This window comes from Buteo buteo, chromosome 4 (assembly GCF_964188355.1).
Source record: "Buteo buteo chromosome 4, bButBut1.hap1.1, whole genome shotgun sequence".
NCBI classification, from domain to species: domain Eukaryota; kingdom Metazoa; phylum Chordata; class Aves; order Accipitriformes; family Accipitridae; genus Buteo; species Buteo buteo.
Window position 1 is genome coordinate 53,806,697 of NC_134174.1, and position 21,380 is coordinate 53,828,076.

Sequence of the window (21,380 nt, forward strand, 5' to 3'; positions counted from 1 at the left end):
GATTAGGCAGGGACAGAGGATCAGTGTCTGGACCTGTCAGTTAGGTGCCCAGGGCGGCGGGGGCAGACGCCACTTGCGCACAGAGCTCCCCTCCGTTCTCAGCCTCGTCCTTGTGAGGGCCTGGGGGGGCTGCCCTGGACCGCCACCCCCTTAGCTCCAGACACTGGGACGGCACCCCCTTGAGCCATGCCACGGCTGGCTGAGGAGGGGAGGGGGAGACTGAAAAGGCATCATTGCGGAGCCGGGCTTCGTGACGGGGAGGTGGCATCTCCCTGTGGAGGGGCAGCCAGGACAGTAACGTCCCCTCTGGATGGCTGCACGAGGCCAGTTCTTGCAGAGACCCCCAAACCGCTTCTTGGAGGCGGTTGCTCCCGGGGCATGTGCCAACGTCCCCCTCAGCTCCCGCTCTCCCCTTTGCAGCCACAACTACGTCCGGGGGTCCATCACCCTTTACATCATCAACCTACATCGCTCCCGGAAGAAAATCAAGTTGGCGGGGACGCTGCGGGATAAGATCGTCCACCAGTACCTGCTGCAGCCCTACGGCAAGGACGGGCTCCACTCTAAGTAAGTGCGATGCTGGCGGCTGGGGCTGCCACTGCCACCCCGTCCTCGATGCCACCACCCTCACCCTGTCCTGGTCCCGCAGGTTGGTCCAGCTCAACGGGCAGCCACTGGCCATGGTGGACGACGGGACCCTGCCCGAGCTAAAGCCTCGTCCGCTGCGGGCTGGCCGCACCCTGGTCATCCCCCCGCTGACCATGAGCTTCTACGTGGTGAAGAACGTGAACGCGCTGGCCTGCCGGTACCGATAGCCCACGGCCCAGAACGGACCCGCCGGCCCCGCTTCTGCCCCCACGCACTCCCCAGGACACGCTGCCTCCTCGGCAGCCCGCACGGCCTCGCAGCAGGGCCGCATCGGGCAGGCACCGCGCCAATGCCCTCGTCCTCACACCCTGGACGCCCTCCGGCTTGGCACCCTCTCCCGCCCCGTGACCGCGGAGCTCCGCTTGGCCCTGGCCACCGTCCCGCCAGAGCGGTGCGACGGCGAACTGGCGGGGCCTGCCGCGACCCGTCCCGCAAGCTGCGAGAAGCACCCGGGGTCCGGTGCCCACCGGCTGCTGGGGAGGGCTGGGGTGCGGAGGCCTGGGCTGGGCACCCTCCCGCCCCCAAGTCCCGCTGCCCCTCAGGGCGACCCCCCCCGCAGCCGGGTCCCCCTTTCCTCTGCGCCTTGTCGGGCGCCGGTCAGCGCTGCCGGTGCAGCAAGCGCATGGAAGCAGCTCCCTCTGCTGCCGCCGGGCTGCCGCCAGCCCGGCCGGGACCGACGCGGGGATGCCGCGGGCAGGGCGGGCCGGGAGAAGGGGCGCCGGGGGTCCGCCCCGGGGCGGTGCTCGAGGGTCCGCCGCTGGAAATGTTGAGAATTAAATTATACGGCCCGAGGCGGGGCGGAGCGGCGGGAGGCGGGGCCGGCGGTCAGTCCCGGCGGCCGCCGGGCCGTGAGTGTGTTCTGCCCGGGAGAGGGGCGGTGTGGCGGGCGGGGGCGGCCGGGACGCGCCGAGGCGCTACCGGAGGTGTAAATAAAGTTGGGCTGTCAACCGCGCCGGCGTCTTCTGTCCGCCACGGGCCGGGAGCGGGGCAGGACCGGGGCCGGGGACCGGGGACCGGGGACCGGGACCGGGACCGGGATCCGGGGACCGGGGGCCGGGGGCCGGGGGCCGGGGCCGGGGCCGGGGCGGGCGGGGTGCCGCGGTGCAGGGCCGCGCCGGACCGCCGGGGGCGCTGCGCGCGTGGGCGCGGCGGTCACGCGCGGCGGAGCAGGAAGCGGCGCGGGGCGGGCGGAGCCGCGCGGTCCCGGTGCCCCCCGCTGCCGCCGCCGCCGCCGCCGCCGCCGATCGCTGCTGCCGCGGGTCGGGCCGGGCCATGCGCTGCGTCCTGATCGCCAGCACCGCGGCCGAGCTGCTCTTCTACTGGGCCGATGCCGCCTTCCTCCGCCGGCTGCGGCCGCCCCACGCCGGGCAGGTGGGGCGGGACGGGGCGGCGCGGGTGCGGGGAGGGGGTGCGCGGTCGTGCGTGGGCGCTGACCCGGGAGCGTGTGCCCCAGGGCCCGGCGCTGGAGGACAGCCTCAACACCCTCTTCGCCCCCCTCATCATCTCCTGCGCCGCGCTGCTGGAGAAGCTCGCCGACACCTACACCTGCTTCGCGACCGAGCGCGGGCGGCACCTCCACGTCCTGCACATGGTAGGGCCGGGACCGGGGACCGGGACCGGGGACCGGGAACCGGGGCGCCCCGGCTGGCCCCCACCTGACCCCGCTCGCCGGTTGCAGTTTGGGGACTGCCTGTACATCGCCGTGAACGGCGACGGGACGGAGAGCGAGGACGACCTGCGCCGGACGCTGTTCGTGCTGCGGCGCTTGGTGGAGGCTCACTGCGGCCTCGTCACCCTCGACTCCCACCTCATCCGCAAGGAGTGAGCGGGCACGGCCGGCTGGCACGGGCTGGCACGCCGGGGTGCCAGGGCAGCTGCCAAGCGGTGCCTTCGTGCAGCCCCGGGGGGGTGGGAGTGGGTGTCTCCAAGCTGGGACCCCCCCTTTGCAGCAGGACCCCCTGCCCTGCTGGGCTGCAGCTGGGTTTTGGGCTGCCCGTCCCACCCGGGGAGGTGATGGCTGGCTCTCAGCTCTCACGCTCTGGCCGTTGCAGGTTGCGGCCAGCCGATTCGGAGCAGCGGGAGCGTGTCTGGAGCCTGTTGCGGGGCCTGCTGGAGACCTACAGCCGTCTGCGGGAGGAGGACCAGAGCTTTGCGGTGGAGGTACCGTGCCTCGGGGTGTCCCTCGCCTTCAGGGCATCCCAGGGACGCGAGGCTGCGTGGAATCCCGGGATGTGGGGAAAGGTTCTGGGCTGGGGACTTTGGGGCAGCTCCCTGGAGCTGTGGAAGCTCAGATCTGCCCCCGGGGCTGCGTGGCTGGGTCTGGGGGGACTCAGCAGCCTTCCCCCCAACCCACACCCCAGGCTGTGGAGCGGCTGATCCATCCTCAGCTGTGCGAGCAGTGCATCGAGTTCCTGGAGCGGCAGGTGGTGCAGTACATCAACGCCAGCCCCGAGCGTGGCGGCGACGAGGTGGGCCATGCCTTCCTCCTGGTGCACACCAAGCTGCTGGCCTTCTACTCCAGGTGCGCCCGTCCCCATCCCCGCCGCCCTCCCCAGGGCAGCCGCTCGCCCTCCTGGATGACCCTTCCCTTCTCTGGCCCACAGCCGCAACACCAGCTCCATCCGCCCTGCCGACCTGCTCGTCCTCATCCTCCTGGTGCAGGACCTGTACCCCAGCCAGAGCACCGAGGAGGAGCTCGGCCCCCAGGTGCTCCAGAGTTGGGGGGGGGGGGGCAGCAGGTTGGGGTGCCCCTGCAGGATGATGCTTTGGTGGCCAGGGCTTGATTTTTTTCTTCCCTCTTTTCGGAAGGCCATGGCAGGGAAGCTGCTGCCCCAGGGACCCAAGAGAAGTGAGAGCATCCCCATGAGTGGCCCTGGCTCCCATGGAGCTGCAGAGAAGGACTCGGATGATCAGGTGAGTCCCTGGGATCGGGAGCTGCCGGGTGGGACTCTGGCTGGGCTGCCTGCATCGCTCCCATTGCTGACCCAGCCATTCTCGCCGGCAGGACACAGATGATCTCTCTGCGCCCGAGGTCTACTACACGCCTCAGCCCTCACCGGGCAGGCACAGCACGGGTGAGTGCCCAGCCAGGCAGCAGCCCTGCCCTGTGCCCCACAGCCCTGCGGAGGCTTCGGGGCTGCGTGGGGAGCTGGCAGGGAGGGCGACCTGCTGTGCTCCCTGCAGGCAGCGAGAGCTGGTCAGAGGGCGCTGAGACCGGGGAGGCAGACGCTGCAGATGTCCAGGTGAGCAAGGAGTCCTGCAGTCCCTCCCAGCGCCACACCTCCTCAGCCTGTCCTGGTGCTCTTTGCGGTCTCTGGTCCTTGTCACTCGTCCCTCGCTGTGCTGCGGCTGTGGGTGCCCCAAGCTCTAGGACTGGGGATGCGCCCTGTGTCCCCCATGTTGTGCATGACTGTGACAGCTCTGACCACCCTCTCAGACATTCTTTACAGTCTCCCTGTCCAGAGCTGTCAGCACAGAGGGGCCAGGGCTGCCTCAGAGCAGTCTGGTGTCTCCCTCTGCTGCCTCTGGGCTTTCTGGGCTGCTTCCCTGACAGATGCCGCAGAGCCTCACACACTTTGCAACCAAGCGCTAGCCTCAGCATAAGGCATTTGCAACCTCTGCCTTTGCAAACAGCTTCCCCTCTATCTGCTGCTCTTTTGGGGTCTCTGGGCACTTTCCCCACTGCTGATCTTTTGCCACGTGGCCCCTCCAGCTCCTTCAGTTCATTTGTGCCTGGGTGCAGCTTTCAGGGCATTGCTGTGTCCCTCCAGAGCATCCTGGGTTGGTGCAGGCTGTCTCATCCCCGTGGGAGGCTGAGCATCTCCCATCTTTCCCCAGATGGCAGAGGACTTGCTCCAGACCTTGGGGCCTCTAGTCCCTGAAGCTTCAAACCCCAGAAGGATCTTCCTGGATGCCAACCTGCGGGAGGGTTACTGCCCCTTGCTGCCGCACACCATGCACTGCCTTCCGCTCTGGCCGGGCATCTCCCTCGTCCTCCTGACCAAGGTGAGCTGCCTCTAAGGTGAGGGAAGCGATGCCGGGTTCAGTCCTGGCTGACCCACCTCTCCCCTCCCTGGCAGGGCCCCATGACCCAGGTGGCCGTCACCTTGTACCAGCTGCTGGATGGTTTCCTGGTGCTGGAGAGGAAGCTGGAAGAGGGGCCGGAGGTGGGAGCCCCACGCTCCTACCCGTTCCTGGCTGAGCTGCGGCAGCGGATGGACAAGTTTGTGAAGAAGCTGAGCGGGCAGGACATCCAGGTGGGAGTGTGGATGCGAGGACCCTGTCCTGCCGTCCCCGCAGCCTGACACTGAGCCCTCTCTCTCTCTAGTTGCAGAACACCTGGGCAGACTTCAAGAACAAGATATTTTCCCGGAGCGAGCCTGGGAGCTCCCTGGAGTGAGTATGGGGTGGCCAGGGAAAGTCTCCAGGGCAGGCAGGGACCTTTCCCAGCCTGGGGGGCGGCACGGTTGTCCCTGTGGCGCTGGGGACCCAGGGGCCAAACTCGGCACCGTCTGTGTCTCCCGGCTCAGCCTGCTGCAGGCAGTGGCCAACGTGAAGCGACAGCTCTGCTCTGTGTATCGCCAGCTCTTCCTGGCCTCCACCGGCCACAGCCTGTCCCAGGGGCTGCGGGACCGTGCCCAGAAGCTGATGAGGTGAGTGCATGGGGGTGGCCAGCATCCGCGGGGGGCTGCCCCACACTCAGCTGTGGTGGGTCTTGGGGGGTCCTGGCCTCTCACCGCGCCTCTTCTCGGCAGGGAGAAGCTGCTGGACTGGCGGGACTTTCTGCTGGTGAAGAGCAGGCGCAATATCACCATGGTGTCATACCCGTCCCTGCGGCTGGGAACCCAGCCCAGCGAGGAGGGATCCCCAAGGGGGTAGCAGAGGTGGGAGTGGGTCCCTGTCCCCCCAGCACTGGGTATAAGGGGAGAAGTGTGGTGGGTGAAGGCGGTTTCCCCAAGGCTCGGGCTGTCCTGGAAGGGTACCAAAGTTGTTGGACAGCCTTAACCCATCCCACATACCTGGAGGACTTTCCTGGCCTGGTGCACTTCATCTATGTGGACCGCACAGCTGGGCAGATGATGGCACCATCGCTCAGCCTGACAGAGAGGTCCAGCTCAGAGCTGGGCAAGGGCCCCCTGGCCACCTTCATCAAGAAGAAGGTACTGCTCGTGGGGCTAGGGGTGGGATGGCGATCACAGGAGTGGGTGACAGTTGGAGGGTTTTCTGCTCAGGGTTCAGGTGCCCCTTTCCCTCAGGTCTGGTCCCTGATCGCGTTGGCCCGGCGGTACCTGCAGAAGGGCTACACAACGCTCGTCCTGCAGGATGGTGACTACTGCTGCTCCTACTTCCTCTGGTTTGAGAACGAGCTGGTACGTGGGGCCAGGAAGGGGCCGAGCCCCGAGCCCCTGGCACCTTCTAGGGGCAGAGGAGAGGGCTGTAGACACAGCCGGCTCCGGCTTCTCAGCGATCCCTTCCTTGCTCCTGTCCTCTGCTGTCATCTCTCCCTAGGGCTACAAGCTGGAGGTGATGGAGGTGCCAGTTCTCTCCGATGATTCTGCTCCCATTGGGATGCTGGCAGGAGACTACTACAGGTGAGCAGCCCCCAGCCCTGCGGTTTGGCACCAGGGCCCGGGGCTGTGCTAGCACGGGGGTCCCTGTGAGTGATGCTGTCCTCGCTGGGATGTCACTGCAGGGCGGTACCGGTGCTGTGGTGTCACCGGGGTTGCACCAGCCCGTATCCCCAGCCTGTTGCCATGGTCCTGCCAGTGGATGGGAGCTGTGTCCTTGCCAGGGACTTTCTAGGAGGAAGGTGGTTAGAAAGGGGGTGCCAGTCTGCTCTGTGCTTGCCAAGCCCCCTGTCTTCTTCTCCCCAGGAAGCTGCTGCGCTACTACAGCAAGAACCACCAGGCAGAGGTGGTGAAGTGCTACGAGCTGCTGACCGTGCACCTGGGCATCATCCCCTCTGAGCTCGTGGTCCAGCAGGCCTGCGACTTGGCCCGGCGCCTCTGGGAGCCCTCCCGCATCCCCCTGCTCTGACCTGCCTCCAGCCACCTCGGGGCCGGGATTAAAGCGGGTGTGTGGGTGTTCCCGGCGCCTGGGGTGCTTTCTCAGTGTCTGTGCGTCGTCGGCTGTGGCTGCAGGCGGCCACAGGCAGCCTTCCTGTTCTCCAGCCCGGCTGGGGCTGGCACTGCCTGCCTCCCCGCTCCCCGTGGGCTTCGCTGGCACCCAGCAGCCTCCAGGGACGGGCGGAGAGTGGGGCTGAGAGGTTGTTGGCAAATCACCATCTCGCTGAAAAGCGCGTTTCCAAAGCAGGATTTATAGCATTGGCTTGGCATCACCGCCAGGCTTTGGCCGGAGAACAAAATGGTGTAGCCAAACCTGTGTAGAGGAATGGCTGGGGGGGTGTGCCCCTTCCCCCTCATCCCCAAATGGCAGCTGTGGGGCCCTCGGGGGCTTGGCAGGCACTGGGGAGGTGCAGCCTGTCCTGCACCCCCTTCCCTGCACCCGGGCTCCCAGCCACCAGTCAGCCACAGGGCTGAGCTTAGCTGTGAACAGGGGGTAAAGCTGAAGCAGCTTATGGGTTTCCCAGGCACATTTACACGTGCAAACTCCCCTGGGCACAGCTGGGGATGGGGCCAGCCCAGAGGGACTCCGGTCCCCGCTGCCCCTTGTTGCTCCGTGCCACTCGCTGGGACTGGGGACGACAGTTCAGGGAGCACTGGACCACGGCAGGGCCTTTGCCCCATCCTGCTGGGCAGGAATTTGCCCTGCCGAGCAACAGCGCTGAGTTTGGGGCCAAGTTCACCCTCAAGCTGCCCCTTTTTCCACTGCTCTCAGGGCTCTGCTTGGGGCTTGCATGCTTGAGGGGAGCCAAGCTCCTGTCCTGCAGTGTTTGTTGGCCCATCACCCCAGCCAGGTGCCCCTGGGTCCTCCTTGGAGCAGAACAGGGGCTGGGGGGGCTCTCAGGCCCTGCCTACCTGCCCAGCACCTTCCTGGGGTGCAGGCTGGGGAGCACCTGGCAGCCTGCTGAGCACCAGGCAGGATCTGACCCTGTCGCCTCCTCAGCACTGGGGCTGGTCTCCAGCCCCACTGCAAGCCCCCAGCAGCACTCTGCCAGGGTGACCGCCTTGCCGTGGGCAGCACCAGCGGGGCAGTGCTTAGTGTGTGCCCGCAAGCCCTGGGACACAGTCCGGCCCTGCGCCAAGGCGTCCCCTGCCTTGGCCCCCCCGTCCCCTCCCCGTGCCCGGAAGCTCTGGGAAAAGTTCCGCCGCGAAAGCAAAGTCCGGGCTGCCAGGCGCAGGGCAGCCATGGCCAGGCACTGCGGGGTGAGGGCAGCTGGGCTCTGGGCAAGACTGGGCAGGGGCTGCCCTTCCCACTGGCTGTGGGGCTGGCATCTGTCCCCGGGGCTGTCGGGAGCGCGGCTGGCCCATGCCGGGGCAGCAGACCAGCTGCAGCGGGAGTACGACGCGGTGGTGATCGGGGCAGGTAACGCAAGGCGAGGGAGCCAGTGCCGGGCTGCGGGGAGCTAGCAGGGACCCCCAGGTGCCCTTTCCCCAGGGCAGGCGGAGGGCTAGTGGCCAGGTGGGGACCACAGAGGTGCTGGGCACGTTGCAGACCCCTGGCATGCTCCTTGTGCCAGGGAGGATGCAGGACTCTGGCATGGCCAGGCACACGTTGCAGCCCCCCAGCATGCAGGGCACAGCTGGGGCATCTGCCTTGAGCACCTCTTTCCCCCCTCCCCTGCGTTGTTAGGGCCAGGCCTGTAGGGCCAGGGGAGGATGCTCCCTGTCACCTCCATCCCCATGTCCGGAACCCTGTTATTTGGGGGGTTGTGGCAGCCCTGCGCCCCAGGTGTGGCAGGGTGCTCTGTGCTGTGGGACTGCCCTGACGTCGGGCTCTGCTCACCTCCCTCTCTCCTTGCAGGGCACAACGGGCTGGTGGCAGTGAGTACCAAGAGCAGGGTGCTGTCTCCTCCGTCCCCAGGGGACAGTGGGGAACCTGTGAGGGTCTGTACTGTGGGCGAGGGAGGGTCTTGGTGGCAGTGCCCATGGCGCTGGGGGCTCCCACAGGGCTGTGGGGAGTGGGGCCCTCTCTGGTGAGGGGGGCACCACGTCCAAGAGGGTGCTTGGGGTGATGAAGATACCTTCCACCTGTATGGATGGGCAGCGTGATGCCGTGCTCCCCGCAGGCTGCCTACCTGCAGCAGGCAGGGGTGCGCACGGCCGTGCTGGAGAAACGCCACGTGCTGGGCGGCGCGGCCGTCACGGAGGAGATCGTGCCAGGTACACCTGCACGACCCTTGCCCCCCCTGTCCCTGGCCAGCCCTGGGCACGGGCACTCCTCACTGTCCCGCATCTTCCAGGCTTCAAGTTCTCCCGGGCTTCATACCTGCTCAGCCTGCTGCGGCCGCAGATCTACACCGAGCTGGAGCTGCAGGTACCGGCACCCGTCCCTTGCCGGGCTGCCGGCGCCTCCCGGCATGCTGACAGGGTGAGCCTGCTGCCAAGCTGTCCCCGCCAGGTGAGTCCTGCCATCCTTGTCTTGCAGCGGCATGGTCTGAGGGTGCTCCCGCGGGACCCCTACTCCTTCACTCCACTCCTGGAGGACAGGAGCCCCCCCCGCTCCCTCCTTCTGGGGCACAACATGGCCCAGACCCAGCGGCAGATCGCTCAGTTCTCCCAGAAGGATGCCCAGGTACCACAGGGGCATGCACCCAGCATGGCAAAGCTCCCAAGGGGCTGCCCTGCCCACGGAATGGCAGGGATGCTCCTGGGTGGAGTATCCATTGCACCCACTGTGGCGCAGTCCCTGTTGTCCCCCCTCTATCCCCTTTTCAGGCTTACCCTGAGTACGAAGCGTTCATGGGGGGCTTGGTGTCGGCCCTTGACCCGCTGCTGGATGCCCCGCCGGTGGATACGGCTGCCCTGGGGCAGGGCTCCCTGCTCCAGCGGCTCAGGGCCCTGCGAACCCTCCAACCCCTGCTGCGGGCAGGTACGTCTGGGATGCCAAAAGCCCCCAGTGGCAAAGGGTATTTGCCTGCACCTGGGGCAGGCAATGCAGAGCTGCCCCTTCCCAGGACACAGGCTTCTCAGGAGCACCAGCTGGGCTGGTAGGCTCTGGCAGGCTTGCCCACCTTGGTCCCACCACCTGACCCCCAAAACCCAGCCAGGCATGGGCAGCTGGCCCTGGCACAGCCATGCAGGTCTCACACCTCTTCTCCATCCCCAGGGCTGGCACTGGGGCAGCAGCTGCCCCGCTATTACGAGGTGCTCACAGCCCCCATCTCCAAGGTGAGCGCCAGCAGTAGTGGTGTGGAGCCACCGGCTGCCTCACTGCCTGCCTGCGAGGGCACTGCGGCAGCCCCCCACCCTGAGCCTCGTGCTCTTTTTCTCCTGGGCCAGATCCTGGATCAATGGTTTGAGTCGGAGCCCCTGAAGGCAACGCTGGCTACTGACGCGGTGATTGGAGCCATGGCCAGCCCCCACACCCCTGGCAGCGGGTGAGGGTCCCTATCCCTGGGGCTCATGGCTGCACCGTCCCCTCATGCCATCCTCTGTGCCAACAGCTCCTTGGTTCTGCTGCGCCCCAGTACCCCATGCCCTGCCCCACTGCCTCTCCCTCCTGCCACCTGCTCGGCCTTGCCAGGGTGGCCCAGGGGTTGGGGCTGGGCAAGGGGCTGCCCCACATCGCTGCTCTATGTCTCTCCCGAGTGGTCCCCACCTGCCCCTTCACTGTTTGGACACCTTGGTCTCCAGGTTGGGCCAAGTCCCGGCCGGTGGGTGCTCCCTGTAACTAAGTTGGCATCCTATGAGCTGGCATGGTCCCATCTATGGGGGCTATGGCACCACCCTCACTATGCCCATGCAGGTGACAGACCTGTCCCCTTGGCCAGAGGCTAACCTGTGGTCCTGCCACCGCAGGTACGTGCTGTTGCACCACGTGATGGGTGAGCTGGAGGGACAGCGGGGGGCCTGGGGCTACGTGGCTGGTGGGATGGGGGCCCTGTCCCAAGCCATCGCCCGTGCAGCAGCTGCCCGGGGAGCCCACATCTTTGCTGAGAAGGTACGGGGTGTCTGGGTGCAGGGAGCTGCCTGGCTGGCCTGCAGGCAGCGGGGATGCTCTTGGTGAAGTCCTGTCCCCCTCCGCTTGCCCAGGCGGTGTGCCACGTGCTGCTGGGCAGGGACGGGCGGGCACAGGGCGTCACGCTGCAGGACGGGACAGAGGTGAGGAGCAAACTGGTGCTGTCCAACGCCTCCCCCCAAATCACCTTCCTGGAGCTCATCCCCCAGGTACAGGGCACGTGGGGCTGGTAGGGACTTGGTGTGGCAGCGCGCCCCCAGCCGCAGTGCCCCCTCACAGCCAGCCTCTGCACCGGCATCTCCCACCCCAGGAGCAGCTGCCGAAGGATTTTGTCCAGCAGATCCAACAGGTTGACACGCGCTCCCCTGTCACCAAGATCAACGGTAGGTACCGGTGGGGCCACCTCCATCGCCATCCCTGCTGGAGGGACGCTGGCACCGGCCTCAGCGAGAGGCTGCACCCTGCTTCCCCTGTCCCCTCGTCCTGTGCCCAGTGGCGGTGGATCGGCTGCCCAGCTTCCTGGCTGCCCCCAATGCCCGTGACGGCCAGCCCCTGCCCCACCACCAGTGCTCCATCCATCTCAACTGCGAGGGCACCCACCTCCTGCACCAGGCTTTCACTGAGGCCACCCACGGGCACCCCTCCAGCAGGTAGGAGCCTGCACTGGCACACTTCAGTGCCCTGGGGAAAGGGTAGGACAGCCACGGCGGGTGGTGCTGGCGGAAGAGGTTTGGGGTGGCTGGGTCTCCCCTCTGCCTGCCCAGCTGATGCCCTGCTCCCCCAGGCCCATGATCGAGCTCTGCATCCCCTCGGCGCTGGACCCAGGGCTGGCCCCAAGGGGCTGCCACGTCGTGTCCCTCTTCACCCAGTACACCCCCTCTGTGCTGGCGGGTGGGCAGCCCTGGGACGAGCAGGCCAGAAATGCATACGCAGACACGGGTATGTAATGCATATGTGGACGTGGGTAAGTAACGCATACACAGACGCAGGTAACACCAGGAGCGCTGGTCCCTGCCTGTGGGCAGAGCCACCCTGGAGGTGCTCAGGGGGCAGCCAACATGTCCCCCCAAGCTGCCGGCCAGTCCCTCCATCCTCCTCTAGTGTTTGACTGCATAGAAGCCTATGCCCCGGGATTCAAGGCATCCATCATCGGCAGGGACGTCCTGACACCACCAGACCTGGAGAGGATCTTCGGGCTGCCCGGCGGGGTGGGTACCATGCTGGCTCAGCTCTGAGCATCACTCTGGTGCCAGCACTGGTGGGCACACAGCCCTGGGCCAGGCACAGCCAGCTTACACAGAGCTCTGCTTGCAGAACATCTTCCACGGAGGGATGTCTCTGGACCAGCTGTACTTTGCCCGGCCGGTACCATCCTACTCAGGCTACCGGTCCCCAATTCCAGGCTTGTACCTGTGTGGAAGTGGAGCCCACCCTGGTGAGCAGGGCTGGGAGCCAGAACCCTCCTGGGGGTCTGCAGGAGGAGGGCAGGGGCATGTGGAAGAGGTGCAAGGGCAGCATGGGGCAGGGGATTGTCCACTCCCCTCTCTGCCCTCGCATGGGCAGGGACGTGGGGCAGCTCCGCTGATGCAGCCCTGGGCCCCAATCTCCTGGGGCTGGAGCTGCCCACCCCACCCCCCCCATTTCTGCTCTCTTGCAGGAGGAGGAGTGATGGGAGCAGCAGGACGTAATGCTGCCCGGGTGGCCCTCCAGGACTTCAGGCGCCTGCGATGGCAGTGGTGACACCGACTTCACCTATGCAGGGTTGTGGCTGCAGCGAGCAGCGTTGATCCCATGCAGAGCCCTGCCCGTCCCCAACTTGCTTCCCAGGCACCACAGGGCAGCAGTATCCCCTAAGAGCTGGGGTGTGCAGGCCAGCAGGGTCCCTTGTGCTCCCAGTTGCTACTGTCACCGTGCACACGGGGCTGCTCCCAGCCTGCCGCAGCCCAGCCTTGCCCGGGTGGCTCCTGGGCACGGGGCAGCCATGACGAGTCTTGCTCGGTCCCTGCCTGCGCCTACGGAAATAAACCCTGGCGCGGCGTCTGTCTTCGAGCACTCTCGCTGTGGTTTTTCAGCTCTTCGTGCAGCTCCCAACGTGCTGGTGTGGGGGGGGCTGCACTGTGGCTGGTGATGCAGCCCTGGGGGAGCTGCCAGAGGGGACAGGCATGTCCCAGAGCAGTGAATGGGGACAACCAGCCTCTCGCCCTCTCCTCCGCTTACCGATGCGGGCTCAGGTGCATGCAGAGCTATTTGGCTCTCCTGGACCGCTCCAAGGTGCCTAGAACAAGCAGGGAACCGGAGAGCTGCCTGAGACCTGCTTTGCTACCCGGAGCCCTCGGTGTCTGTGCGTCCAGCAGCCGGTCACCCAGCAGCTCAGAGACTGCCGGAGCCAGGACTGGCAGCTGCCCCCCTGTCCCCCACACGTCCGTCCCCCCCCCAAATCCTGCCAGGAGCTGCCGGCACGTGTTCTGGCCCCATTCCTCCGTCCCCAGGGCCGACGCTCCGTGCAGCCCAGCGGCTCTGGCTTGCCACCCCCCCGCCGGTGGCAGGCCCGGGGTGTGCCCCTCTCCCGGGCTGCTGCCGGGAGCCGCTGGCTGAAGATTACAGAGCTCACATCCTCTCCCTGCCCTCTTCCTCCCTCGGACAAGGCTCCCGATTCAGCCACCCGCCTCGCCTCCCACCGGGCCCTAAATACGGTGCTGCCAGGCTGAGCTGTTGCACCTGAGCTGGCTGAATCAATATTGACCGGCCAGGAATAGTCCCGCAGCCCTCTGAGAATAGCCCCGCACGCCCCCCCCCGCCGCTGCCCACAGCTTCCCGCGCACGGGGCTGCCCTGCTGCCGGCAGGGTATTTTTAGCTGCTGGCCTTGTTGGCTGCTGGGGGCTGCAGGTGCTGGCACCCAGTGAGCCCCGAGGGGTGGCAGCGAGGGGGGGCACCTCCAGCCTACCACGGTCAGGCTGAGCAGCGGGACGCAGTGCCCCCACTACTGCGGGTTAAGGCTGGCGGGTCCCAGGGGTGGGAGAGCCCACCGGACCCCCCCGCTGCCCTCTTCCTGCTGCCCCCAGGAGCAGAAGCAGAGCTGGGAGTGGGACCCAGCACCCGACTGCCCTGCACCCCTGCCGGCATCTGCCTGGGGGGGGGGGGGGGCTCAGGGGTGCTCCTGGCCTCACACTTGGGTAATTGAGTTCCAAAACGTCGAGACACGAATGAGTCACGGGCTCCACTGCTGGCCCCAGCCCTGCCCTTCCCCAGGGCTTTCTGCGGCCCCCACGTTGAGGCTGGCCAGGGACCCCCACCCCAGGAGAGGCTCCAGCGTGTGCCCTGAGCCCGGCTGGGGCATAAGGCTGGGATGAGGGTGCCCTGCAAGGGGGGTCCCGGGGCTGTGCACCCCTGCATGCCCGGGGGTGCTGGAGGCTCCGGCAGGACGTGGCGATGAGCTCACACACTATTCTCGGACGTGTTGATCCTGGCTCCTCCTGGCAGGAACCAGCTGCTTCGGCACATTCCTGGCCGGCCCTTGGCCACAGAGAGGGCACAGGGCTTCCTGTTTTTCCCCGTCCCACGGTGTGGCACGGCGGGGCGGGTGGGCAGCGGAGTGCCCCAGGGACTGGCAGCACCCCAAGCCAGAGGTTGCTCTCGGGGCAGGTCGGGGGGGTGGGGGGGGACGGGACGGGCATCCTCCATCTCCATGTCCCATGGAGTGGGACTGTGCTTGGGGACCCCCGCAGACCACCTGGCTCAGGGATGGCCCAGGTGATGCCCTGAGCCCCAGGAGGACCCTGCTCTGGGCTTCCAGTCCCACCCCACAGCCTCCCCTGCTCTCTGTGCCCCCCCCCCCAAGTCCTGCCCCCATTGCAGCAGCACCAGGCATCCCATGCCTGCACGCCTGCTTGAGCTGCTGTGTGGGGTAGGAAGGGGCAAGGGGTGTCCTTTTGGGGTGTCCCTAGTGTGGCAGTTTGTCACCCCCAGAAAACCCATGCTCTGCCTGGCTGGGGGCCGGCCCCATGATGCGGTGGTGCTGGGGGGGGGGGGGCATCCCTGACTGGGGGCATTGGGTTCATTCGGGGGAGGGGGTCCAGGCAGGGGCTATCCCAGAGGTACTCGCACCCCCCCAAGCTGGGGGGGGAGAGGCAGGGGTTGGGGCAGGGGCTGGTTTGCCCCAGGGTGGCAGAGGAGGGCTGGGGGGGGGGGGGCGGGGCAGGGTGCAGGGCTGGGCTCCAGGCACGGTGCGGGGGGGCCGGGGCCAGGCTGGGCAGCGTGGGCCCCCACCCGGGGCGGCCCACCCCACCACACCATAAAAGCAGCAGCAGGCGGTGCTCAGCAGCAGGAGAGCTGCTGGAGGCCGGTGCGAGCCAGCGCCGCGTCCCCTCGCCACTGCCTGCCCCACGCTGCTGCCTGTCCTCCTCCGTCACCCGCTGCCAGGGTGAGTGCCGAGGATGGCCCCGGAGGGGGGGTTCTGGGCACCTGGGGGAGGGGGGCAGCACCCCACTAGTGCTCTGAGTGGGGATGCAGGGGGAGAGGTGGGGTGATGGGGGACAGGGGTTGTGTGCAGGATGGGGAGGGGACCCTGGTGTCAGGCAGAGGGTTCACATTGGGGATAAAGGGGGGCTCTGTGGGACCCCCACCCGTGGCCCGAAGCGTGGGGCAGGCAGGAACCAACAGGGGCAGGGCAGCATTTGTGGGGCTGCCCGTGGCTGTTGGCAGCCAGGGCTGAGTGTGGGGCTGTGGGTACCTGGGAGGGCTGTGCCAGGGCTGAGGGAGCCCAGTGAGGGGCAGGTGGGTGTGGGGCTGGGGCTGAGCCCCAGGGTGGGGGATGCTGTGAGCTGTGCATGGCAGGGACCAGCCCCAGCATCCCCCGCAGCACAGGGACAGGGATGTCACCACTGTGTGAGGGGGCATGATATCCCTCCACCATCACCCAGCTCCTGGGGCATGGCGGGGGGGCTGCAGCAGCACTCCCCACCCTGCCATGGTCCCCAAGGGCTCAGCGGCAGGGTGTCCCTAGGCATCCCACCCCAGGACCACAATGGTGACGCCAGCTGCTGCTAGACCCATCCTGCTGCCGCTGGTGCTGCTGCTGTGCTGGGTGGCCCCCAGCGGGCAGGAGCCAGCCCCGGTGCAGCTGCGGCTGGCGGGGCCGCGGGGGCCGGCCGGGGAGGGCCGGCTGGAGGTGCTGTACCAGGGGCGCTGGGGCACCGTCTGCGACGACGGCTTCGACTTCCACGCGGCCACCGTCGCCTGCCGGCAGCTGGGCTACACCGCGGCCGTCACCTGGACCCATAGTGCCACCTACGGCCAAGGGGAAGGTAGGGGGCAGGTGGGGAATGGGGTGGCAGGGGGTCCTGGTGAGGGCAGTGTGCTTAGCGCTAGCTGGGGGAGCCTCCCCGGGGGGCTGTGGGTGCAGGCAGCCTGCGGAGGGCACTGGATGTGGCCCATGGTGCTGGGGAGGAAGATGAGGACCCCCCCAAACGGTGACCCCCAGCCCTGCGTGTGTGCCCCCCAGGCCCCATCTGGCTGGACAACGTGCGGTGCGGGGGCAGCGAGGGCTCCCTGGCAGAGTGCGTCCACAACGGCTGGGGCACCAGCGACTGCCACCATGGCGAGGATGCCGGCGTGGTGTGCTCGGGACAGCGCCTGCCCGGCAGACCCCCCCAGGCCACCACCTCTGGTCACCTGGGAGAGGTGAGAGGGGGGCCATGGGGTTCCTCTGTGCCCAGCAGGGTACACCAGGGGGACTGGAGCAGGTCCCCTTCCCCTTGTCCCCATCCTGAACACCCTGCCCTCGATGCTGGAGCCCCCGTGCCCACCCCTGTGCCCACCGCGGCAGGTGCCGGGGCTGAGCCTGGAGGAGGTGCGGCTCAAGCCCATCCTGGCGCGAGCCAAGCTCAGCATGCCGGTGACGGAGGGTGCCGTGGAGGTGAAGCACAACGGGCGCTGGAGGCAGGTGTGCGATGCTGGCTGGACCAGGAACAACAGTCGCGTGGTCTGCGGGATGCTGGGCTTCCCCCGGGAGAAGCACGTCAACACCAGCTTTTACCGGTAGGAATGCGGGAGACCTTCATCGCAGCCATGGGGCACGTGGGGCAGGGTGCCTGGCTGAACTTGCTGTGGGGGCAAGAGACCAGGGGGTGTCAGGGAAGGGATGCACGTGTGGGTGCTTGTGCAGGGTGCTGGTACGGCCTCTCCGTGCCTGGGTCCCCTTCTTGGGGCCTTGACGAGGGGCAGAGCTGGGCTCAGCAGCAGCCAGGGGTCTGTGGGGACGGTCATCAGCCGGTGCTGGCAAAGCGTGGGTGGAAGGAGAGGAGAGGCAAGTGGCCATGGGCCCCTCCACCCCTGCCTCGGGCTGGGGCTATAAATACAGCCTGTAATGAGCCCCTGCCGGTGCCAGGAGTCACGCAGTCCCGCCGGGGCACGGCACAGCCGGGCTTGGCATGGTAATTGCCAGTGGGGAGAGGACCTGTACTCACCCTGCCATGCTGTGGGAGGACCCCACAGCTCCAGCTCCTGCCACGGGGTGCTGGTGAGGGCAGGGATGATGGGGTGGGGGTCTGGAGCCCTGCAGGGTCAGCGTGGCCCCCCCTGACCTCCTGGCTCCATGCACCCACAGGAAGCTCTGGAACATGAAGCTGAAGGACCCCAACTCCAGGTAGGGCTCAGCCCTGGGCAGGGCGGGCAGGAGCACCCTGGGTGGGCACCCAGCGCGGGTGTTGGGTAGGGGAGAGTCTCTGGCACCCGAGCTGATGCTGGTCCCTGCTCCTCTCCCTTGACAGCCTGAAGACCCTCAGCCAGAAGAACAGCTTCTGGGTCCACAAGGTGCGGTGCCAGGGCACGGAGCCCCACCTGGCCCGCTGCCCCACACAGGTGGCCCCACCGGCCCCCCGCCAGCAAGCCTGCCCCCACGGCATGCACGCCATCGTCAGCTGCCTCCCCGGCCCTACCTTCCAGAAGGGCACGGGCAAGGGCAGGAGCAAGACCTCCCCAGGAAAGGTGAGCCCTGGCACGGACCCGCACCCCATCCTGCCGACAGAGGGTCCTGGAGCCGGGCGGTAGCCGGCCACCCTGATTGCCCTCGTGCCCGTGGTGCAGGCAGGCGGCCGTGCCCTGGGGCCACTGACCGTCTGCTCCCCCTGCCCAGGTGCTCCCAGTGCGACTGCGAGCGGGCACCCATGCCGGTGAGGGCCGGGTGGAGGTGCTGCGCCACGGGCAGTGGGGCACCGTGTGTGACAAGCAGTGGGACCTGGCCGCGGCCAGCGTGGTGTGCCGGCAGCTGGGCTACGGGACAGCGAAGCAGGCCCTGGTGGGAGCCCAGATGGGCCAAGGTGAGGCGGGTGGCGTGGCAGGGACTCAGGGTGCCACTGGGCTTGGGGGGCACGATGGGGAAAGCCCCTGGTTTACTGGGTGCTGCTGGAGCATCCTGGGATGTCCAGGCAGCTCCAGCCTGCACTGGGATGGGGCTCCCCTGGCTGTTCCTGCCATGGGCAGCCCTGTTCCCATAGGGAACGCCCAGTCTGGGGAAGGAGGGTGGGAGTCCTCCCTGCTCCATGATGGGCACGAAGCAGGGAGCGCTGACCCTCCCCCCTGCTTCAGGCCTGGGGCCCATCCACATGAGCGAGGTACGGTGCACTGGCCACGAGCAGTCCCTGGGCGAGTGCCGCTTCCAGGACGCTGAGCGGAGCGGCTGCCGGCACGAGGCTGATGCCGCCGTCCGCTGCCATGTGCCCCACATGGACTTCCAGACCCAGGTGAGCCCCTGCCTCCTCCCCAGAGCCTGTGGAGCCCCATCGCACAGCCCCTGCGCCCCAAGCTCTGTGCCCGGTGTGGATGCTCAGAGCAGTCCCGGGGTGGCCCAGGGGTCGGGGGAACACAGAGCAGCCCGCTGATGGGGTCTGCGGGATGAGCCGGTGGCAAAACTGGTCCTGTGGGGAGGAAAGGAGGAAAAGGAACGTGGGGGAGATGTTCAGCTGGATGCATGGGGCTGTGCTGGGTGGGAGGGCTGGGCGTCTGCCCCACGCTCCAGCTCAGCCCCTCTTTGCCCGCAGGTGCGGCTGGCCGGGGGCCGCAGCCCCGAGGAGGGTGTGGTGGAGGTGCTGGTGCCGGTGCAGGGGCGGCTGCAGTGGGGCGCAGTGTGCGGTGCGCAGTGGGGGCTGAACGAGGCCATGGTCGTCTGCAGGCAGCTGGGGCTGGGCTTTGCCAGCCATGCCCTCCAGGTGAGCGGGGTCCCAGCCTGGGGCCTGGGCTGCGAGGGGTCCAACAGGACGCGTGGCGTGAGCGTGGGGCTCTGGGAGGGGACAGCCCAGGGGGACAAGCCCTGGTGGCAGTGCTGGGGCAGGGGAGCTGGCAGGGTGGGTGCTGGCAGGGGGTGCGAGGGCTGGTCCGAGCGCTGTGCTCCTTCTCTGCCCAGGAGACGTGGTACTGGGCAGGCAGCCCCGACGCTGCCCAGGTGGTGATGAGCGGGGTGCGCTGTGCCGGCACCGAGCTGGCCCTCCAGCAGTGCCAGCGCCACGGCCCCGTCCACTGCCCCAGTGGCGGGGGACGCTTCTCGGCAGGGGTCACCTGCACCGCCCGTGAGTACTGGGAGCCCACGGGGCACCGCTGGGTGGGAGCACCCCCTTCTCCTGGCACAGAGAGCCGGGGCGGGGGGAAGCTATGGGGGGTGGGGATCGCCTGCTCTGTCCCCACTGATCCCCTCTGTGCCAGATGCCCCCGACCTGGTGATGAACGCCCAGCTGGTGCAGGAGACAGCCTACCTGGAAGACCGGCCGCTGGAGCTGCTGTACTGCGCCCACGAGGAGCGCTGCCTCTCCCGCTCCGCCGACCACATGCACTGGCCCTACGGCCACCGCCGCCTCCTCCGCTTCTCCTCCCAGATCCACAACCTGGGCAGAGCCGATTTCCGACCCAAGATGGGGCGCCACGCCTGGACCTGGCACCAGTGCCACCGGTGAGTGGCCCGTGGGCAGGAGCTGGCAGGGAGCTGCCCTCTCCCCGGGCCAGGCAGGGCACGGTGGCATCCGTCCCACAGAGGCTGGCCCACCCGGGGTAATTGGCAGCGTCTGCACTGGCACTGTCATTACAGCTTTATTTGGCTTCAGGGCTGTAATTTGCTCAGAGCCTCTGGGTGCTGCCCGCTCCCAGCTGGGCGGCTGGGCCGGCTGCGTGGTCCCTGGCCAGGCACCGGCCCCGTGCTCAGCCCCTGTCCCTGCAGGCACTTCCACAGCATCGAGGTCTTCACCCACTATGACCTGCTGACGCTCAACGGCTCCAAGGTGGCCGAAGGGCACAAGGCCAGCTTTTGCCTGGAGGACACCAACTGCCCCGAGGGTAGGTGCCAGCTGCAGAGCTGCCAGCAACCCCCCTGCCTCCTGCTCCCCGAGGGGGACTCTGCCTGTGCCCTCTCTCACCTCCCCTCCCTCCCACAGGGCTGCAGCGACGCTTCGCCTGTGCCAACTTTGGGGAGCAGGGGGTGAGCGTGGGGTGCTGGGACACCTACCGCCACGACATCGACTGCCAGTGGATTGACATTACTGACGTGCCGCCGGGCAGCTACACCTTCCAGGTATGGCGATGGAGGGGCAGGGGGGGCACCGAGCCACTGGAGCTCAGGGCTGGGGGCCACCCTCCATGGGCACCACCAGCACCCCTCACCCTGCACATCGGGGTGCTGCTCTGCACCCCACGGTGCATGCCGCGGCCCTGCCTGGCCAAGGGACAGTGGCACTCTGGGGGGCCCAGCAGTGACCCCAGCCCTGCCCCTTGCTCTCCCCAGGTGGTCGTGAACCCCAAGCATGAGGTGGCTGAATCGGACTTCTCCAACAATGTGATGCGGTGCCGGTGCAAGTACGATGGGCAGCGTGTCTGGATGCACGGCTGCCACACAAGTATGGAGGGATGGGAGCAGAGGGGGCACCGTGGGCAGGGCAGGGGGGAGGCAATGGGGCTGGGGGTGCCGCAGGTCCTGTCCCCCCCCGCCCCATGCCATCACTGTCCCCAGGTGATGCCTATGGCGCCGACGTGGTGAACGATCTGGAGCGACAGGAGCGCCTGGCCAACAACCTTGTGTGACCCCCCCTCCAACCCTGGCATGCTCCCAGCAGTGCCGCAGGGCAGCCCGGCTCCCGTGCCCAGCCCCTGCGCCCCAGCAGCACCAGCCTGAGCTCAGGGACTCGAAGACTCTTGTATTTATTGATGCTGCTGCAGAAGATGGAGATGAGCACTGGGGCCAGAGGGGAGCGCCCAGGGGTGCCCAGCCCTGCGCTGCCAGTGGGACCTGCGAGAGGGGCCCAGTACCTCAGCAGCCCCCACCTCTGTGGCTCCAGTGCCTCCCAGGACGACTACCTCAGCCTGCCCGCCTGGCCCCCCCTGCCCCAGCAGACTCAGGACAGGACCTGGCCACTGCTACCTGTGCACCAGTCCTGTCCTCAATAAAGGTGCTGTGCAATGGGAGACAGGTGCTGTGCTATGGGAGAGGGGGTACCCCTTATCACCACCACCATCCTCTGCTTCTTCCCCTGCGCTCCTCCCCACCAGGACCGTGAAGCCAGTTCCCAGCCGGGAACGACCCTGGTCTGGGTGATGTGTCCCCAGCCAGGCAGTGTCCCCCCTCTGCCACCCAGGGCCACCAGCTCGCCAGCTGCCTGCGTGTGGCCAGTGCCAA

General features: G+C 67.7%; 4 protein-coding genes across 6 annotated transcripts in view; all 4 read left to right on the forward strand.

Annotated features, from left to right (window-relative positions):
* HPSE2 (heparanase 2 (inactive)) overlaps positions 1–1,451 on the forward strand; it is a 113,379-nt gene extending 111,928 nt beyond the window's left edge. The window contains exons 11-12 of the mRNA XM_075026175.1: positions 421–567; positions 650–1,451. Coding sequence (XP_074882276.1) covers positions 421–567; positions 650–815 — 313 coding nt within the window. The 3' untranslated portion in view covers positions 816–1,451. The remainder of the gene's footprint in view (positions 1–420; positions 568–649) is intronic.
* A 360-nt stretch (positions 1,452–1,811) lies between these two features.
* On the forward strand, positions 1,812–6,759 carry HPS1 (HPS1 biogenesis of lysosomal organelles complex 3 subunit 1). 3 transcript variants are annotated; one of them, XM_075026171.1, is made up of 18 exons: positions 1,812–2,019; positions 2,102–2,239; positions 2,327–2,469; positions 2,700–2,808; positions 3,009–3,169; positions 3,252–3,354; positions 3,457–3,561; positions 3,653–3,722; positions 3,832–3,890; positions 4,486–4,653; positions 4,728–4,904; positions 4,976–5,043; positions 5,178–5,300; positions 5,403–5,467; positions 5,662–5,807; positions 5,904–6,017; positions 6,157–6,239; positions 6,522–6,759. In XM_075026171.1, exons 1-18 carry the CDS (start codon positions 1,921–1,923, stop codon positions 6,682–6,684), a joined length of 2,094 nt encoding a protein of 697 aa, XP_074882272.1. In that variant the 5' UTR covers positions 1,812–1,920; the 3' UTR covers positions 6,685–6,759. The 3 variants fall into 3 exon arrangements, 2 of the variants coding, with proteins under 2 accessions (XP_074882272.1, XP_074882273.1); XR_012650143.1 differs by lacking the exons at positions 5,904–6,017; positions 6,157–6,239; positions 6,522–6,759 and having other exon boundaries at positions 5,233–5,300; positions 5,662–5,734; XM_075026172.1 differs by lacking the exons at positions 5,662–5,807; positions 6,157–6,239; positions 6,522–6,759 and having other exon boundaries at positions 5,403–5,531; positions 5,904–6,012.
* A 1,188-nt stretch (positions 6,760–7,947) lies between these two features.
* Positions 7,948–12,762, forward strand: PYROXD2 (pyridine nucleotide-disulphide oxidoreductase domain 2). Its single transcript, XM_075026174.1, has 16 exons — positions 7,948–8,133; positions 8,572–8,591; positions 8,837–8,930; positions 9,011–9,084; positions 9,196–9,342; positions 9,486–9,639; positions 9,877–9,938; positions 10,050–10,147; positions 10,569–10,710; positions 10,803–10,937; positions 11,039–11,111; positions 11,222–11,378; positions 11,513–11,667; positions 11,830–11,936; positions 12,043–12,163; positions 12,386–12,762. Exons 1-16 carry the CDS (start codon positions 7,956–7,958, stop codon positions 12,466–12,468), a joined length of 1,800 nt encoding a protein of 599 aa, XP_074882275.1. The 5' UTR covers positions 7,948–7,955; the 3' UTR covers positions 12,469–12,762.
* A 2,280-nt stretch (positions 12,763–15,042) lies between these two features.
* On the forward strand, positions 15,043–21,161 carry LOXL4 (lysyl oxidase like 4). Its single transcript, XM_075026169.1, has 15 exons — positions 15,043–15,149; positions 15,732–16,032; positions 16,230–16,408; positions 16,554–16,765; positions 17,334–17,372; positions 17,497–17,713; positions 17,862–18,045; positions 18,314–18,468; positions 18,766–18,933; positions 19,128–19,290; positions 19,424–19,667; positions 19,932–20,047; positions 20,146–20,282; positions 20,493–20,604; positions 20,718–21,161. Exons 2-15 carry the CDS (start codon positions 15,753–15,755, stop codon positions 20,786–20,788), a joined length of 2,277 nt encoding a protein of 758 aa, XP_074882270.1. The 5' UTR covers positions 15,043–15,149; positions 15,732–15,752; the 3' UTR covers positions 20,789–21,161.
* The last annotated feature ends 219 nt before the right edge of the window (positions 21,162–21,380 follow it).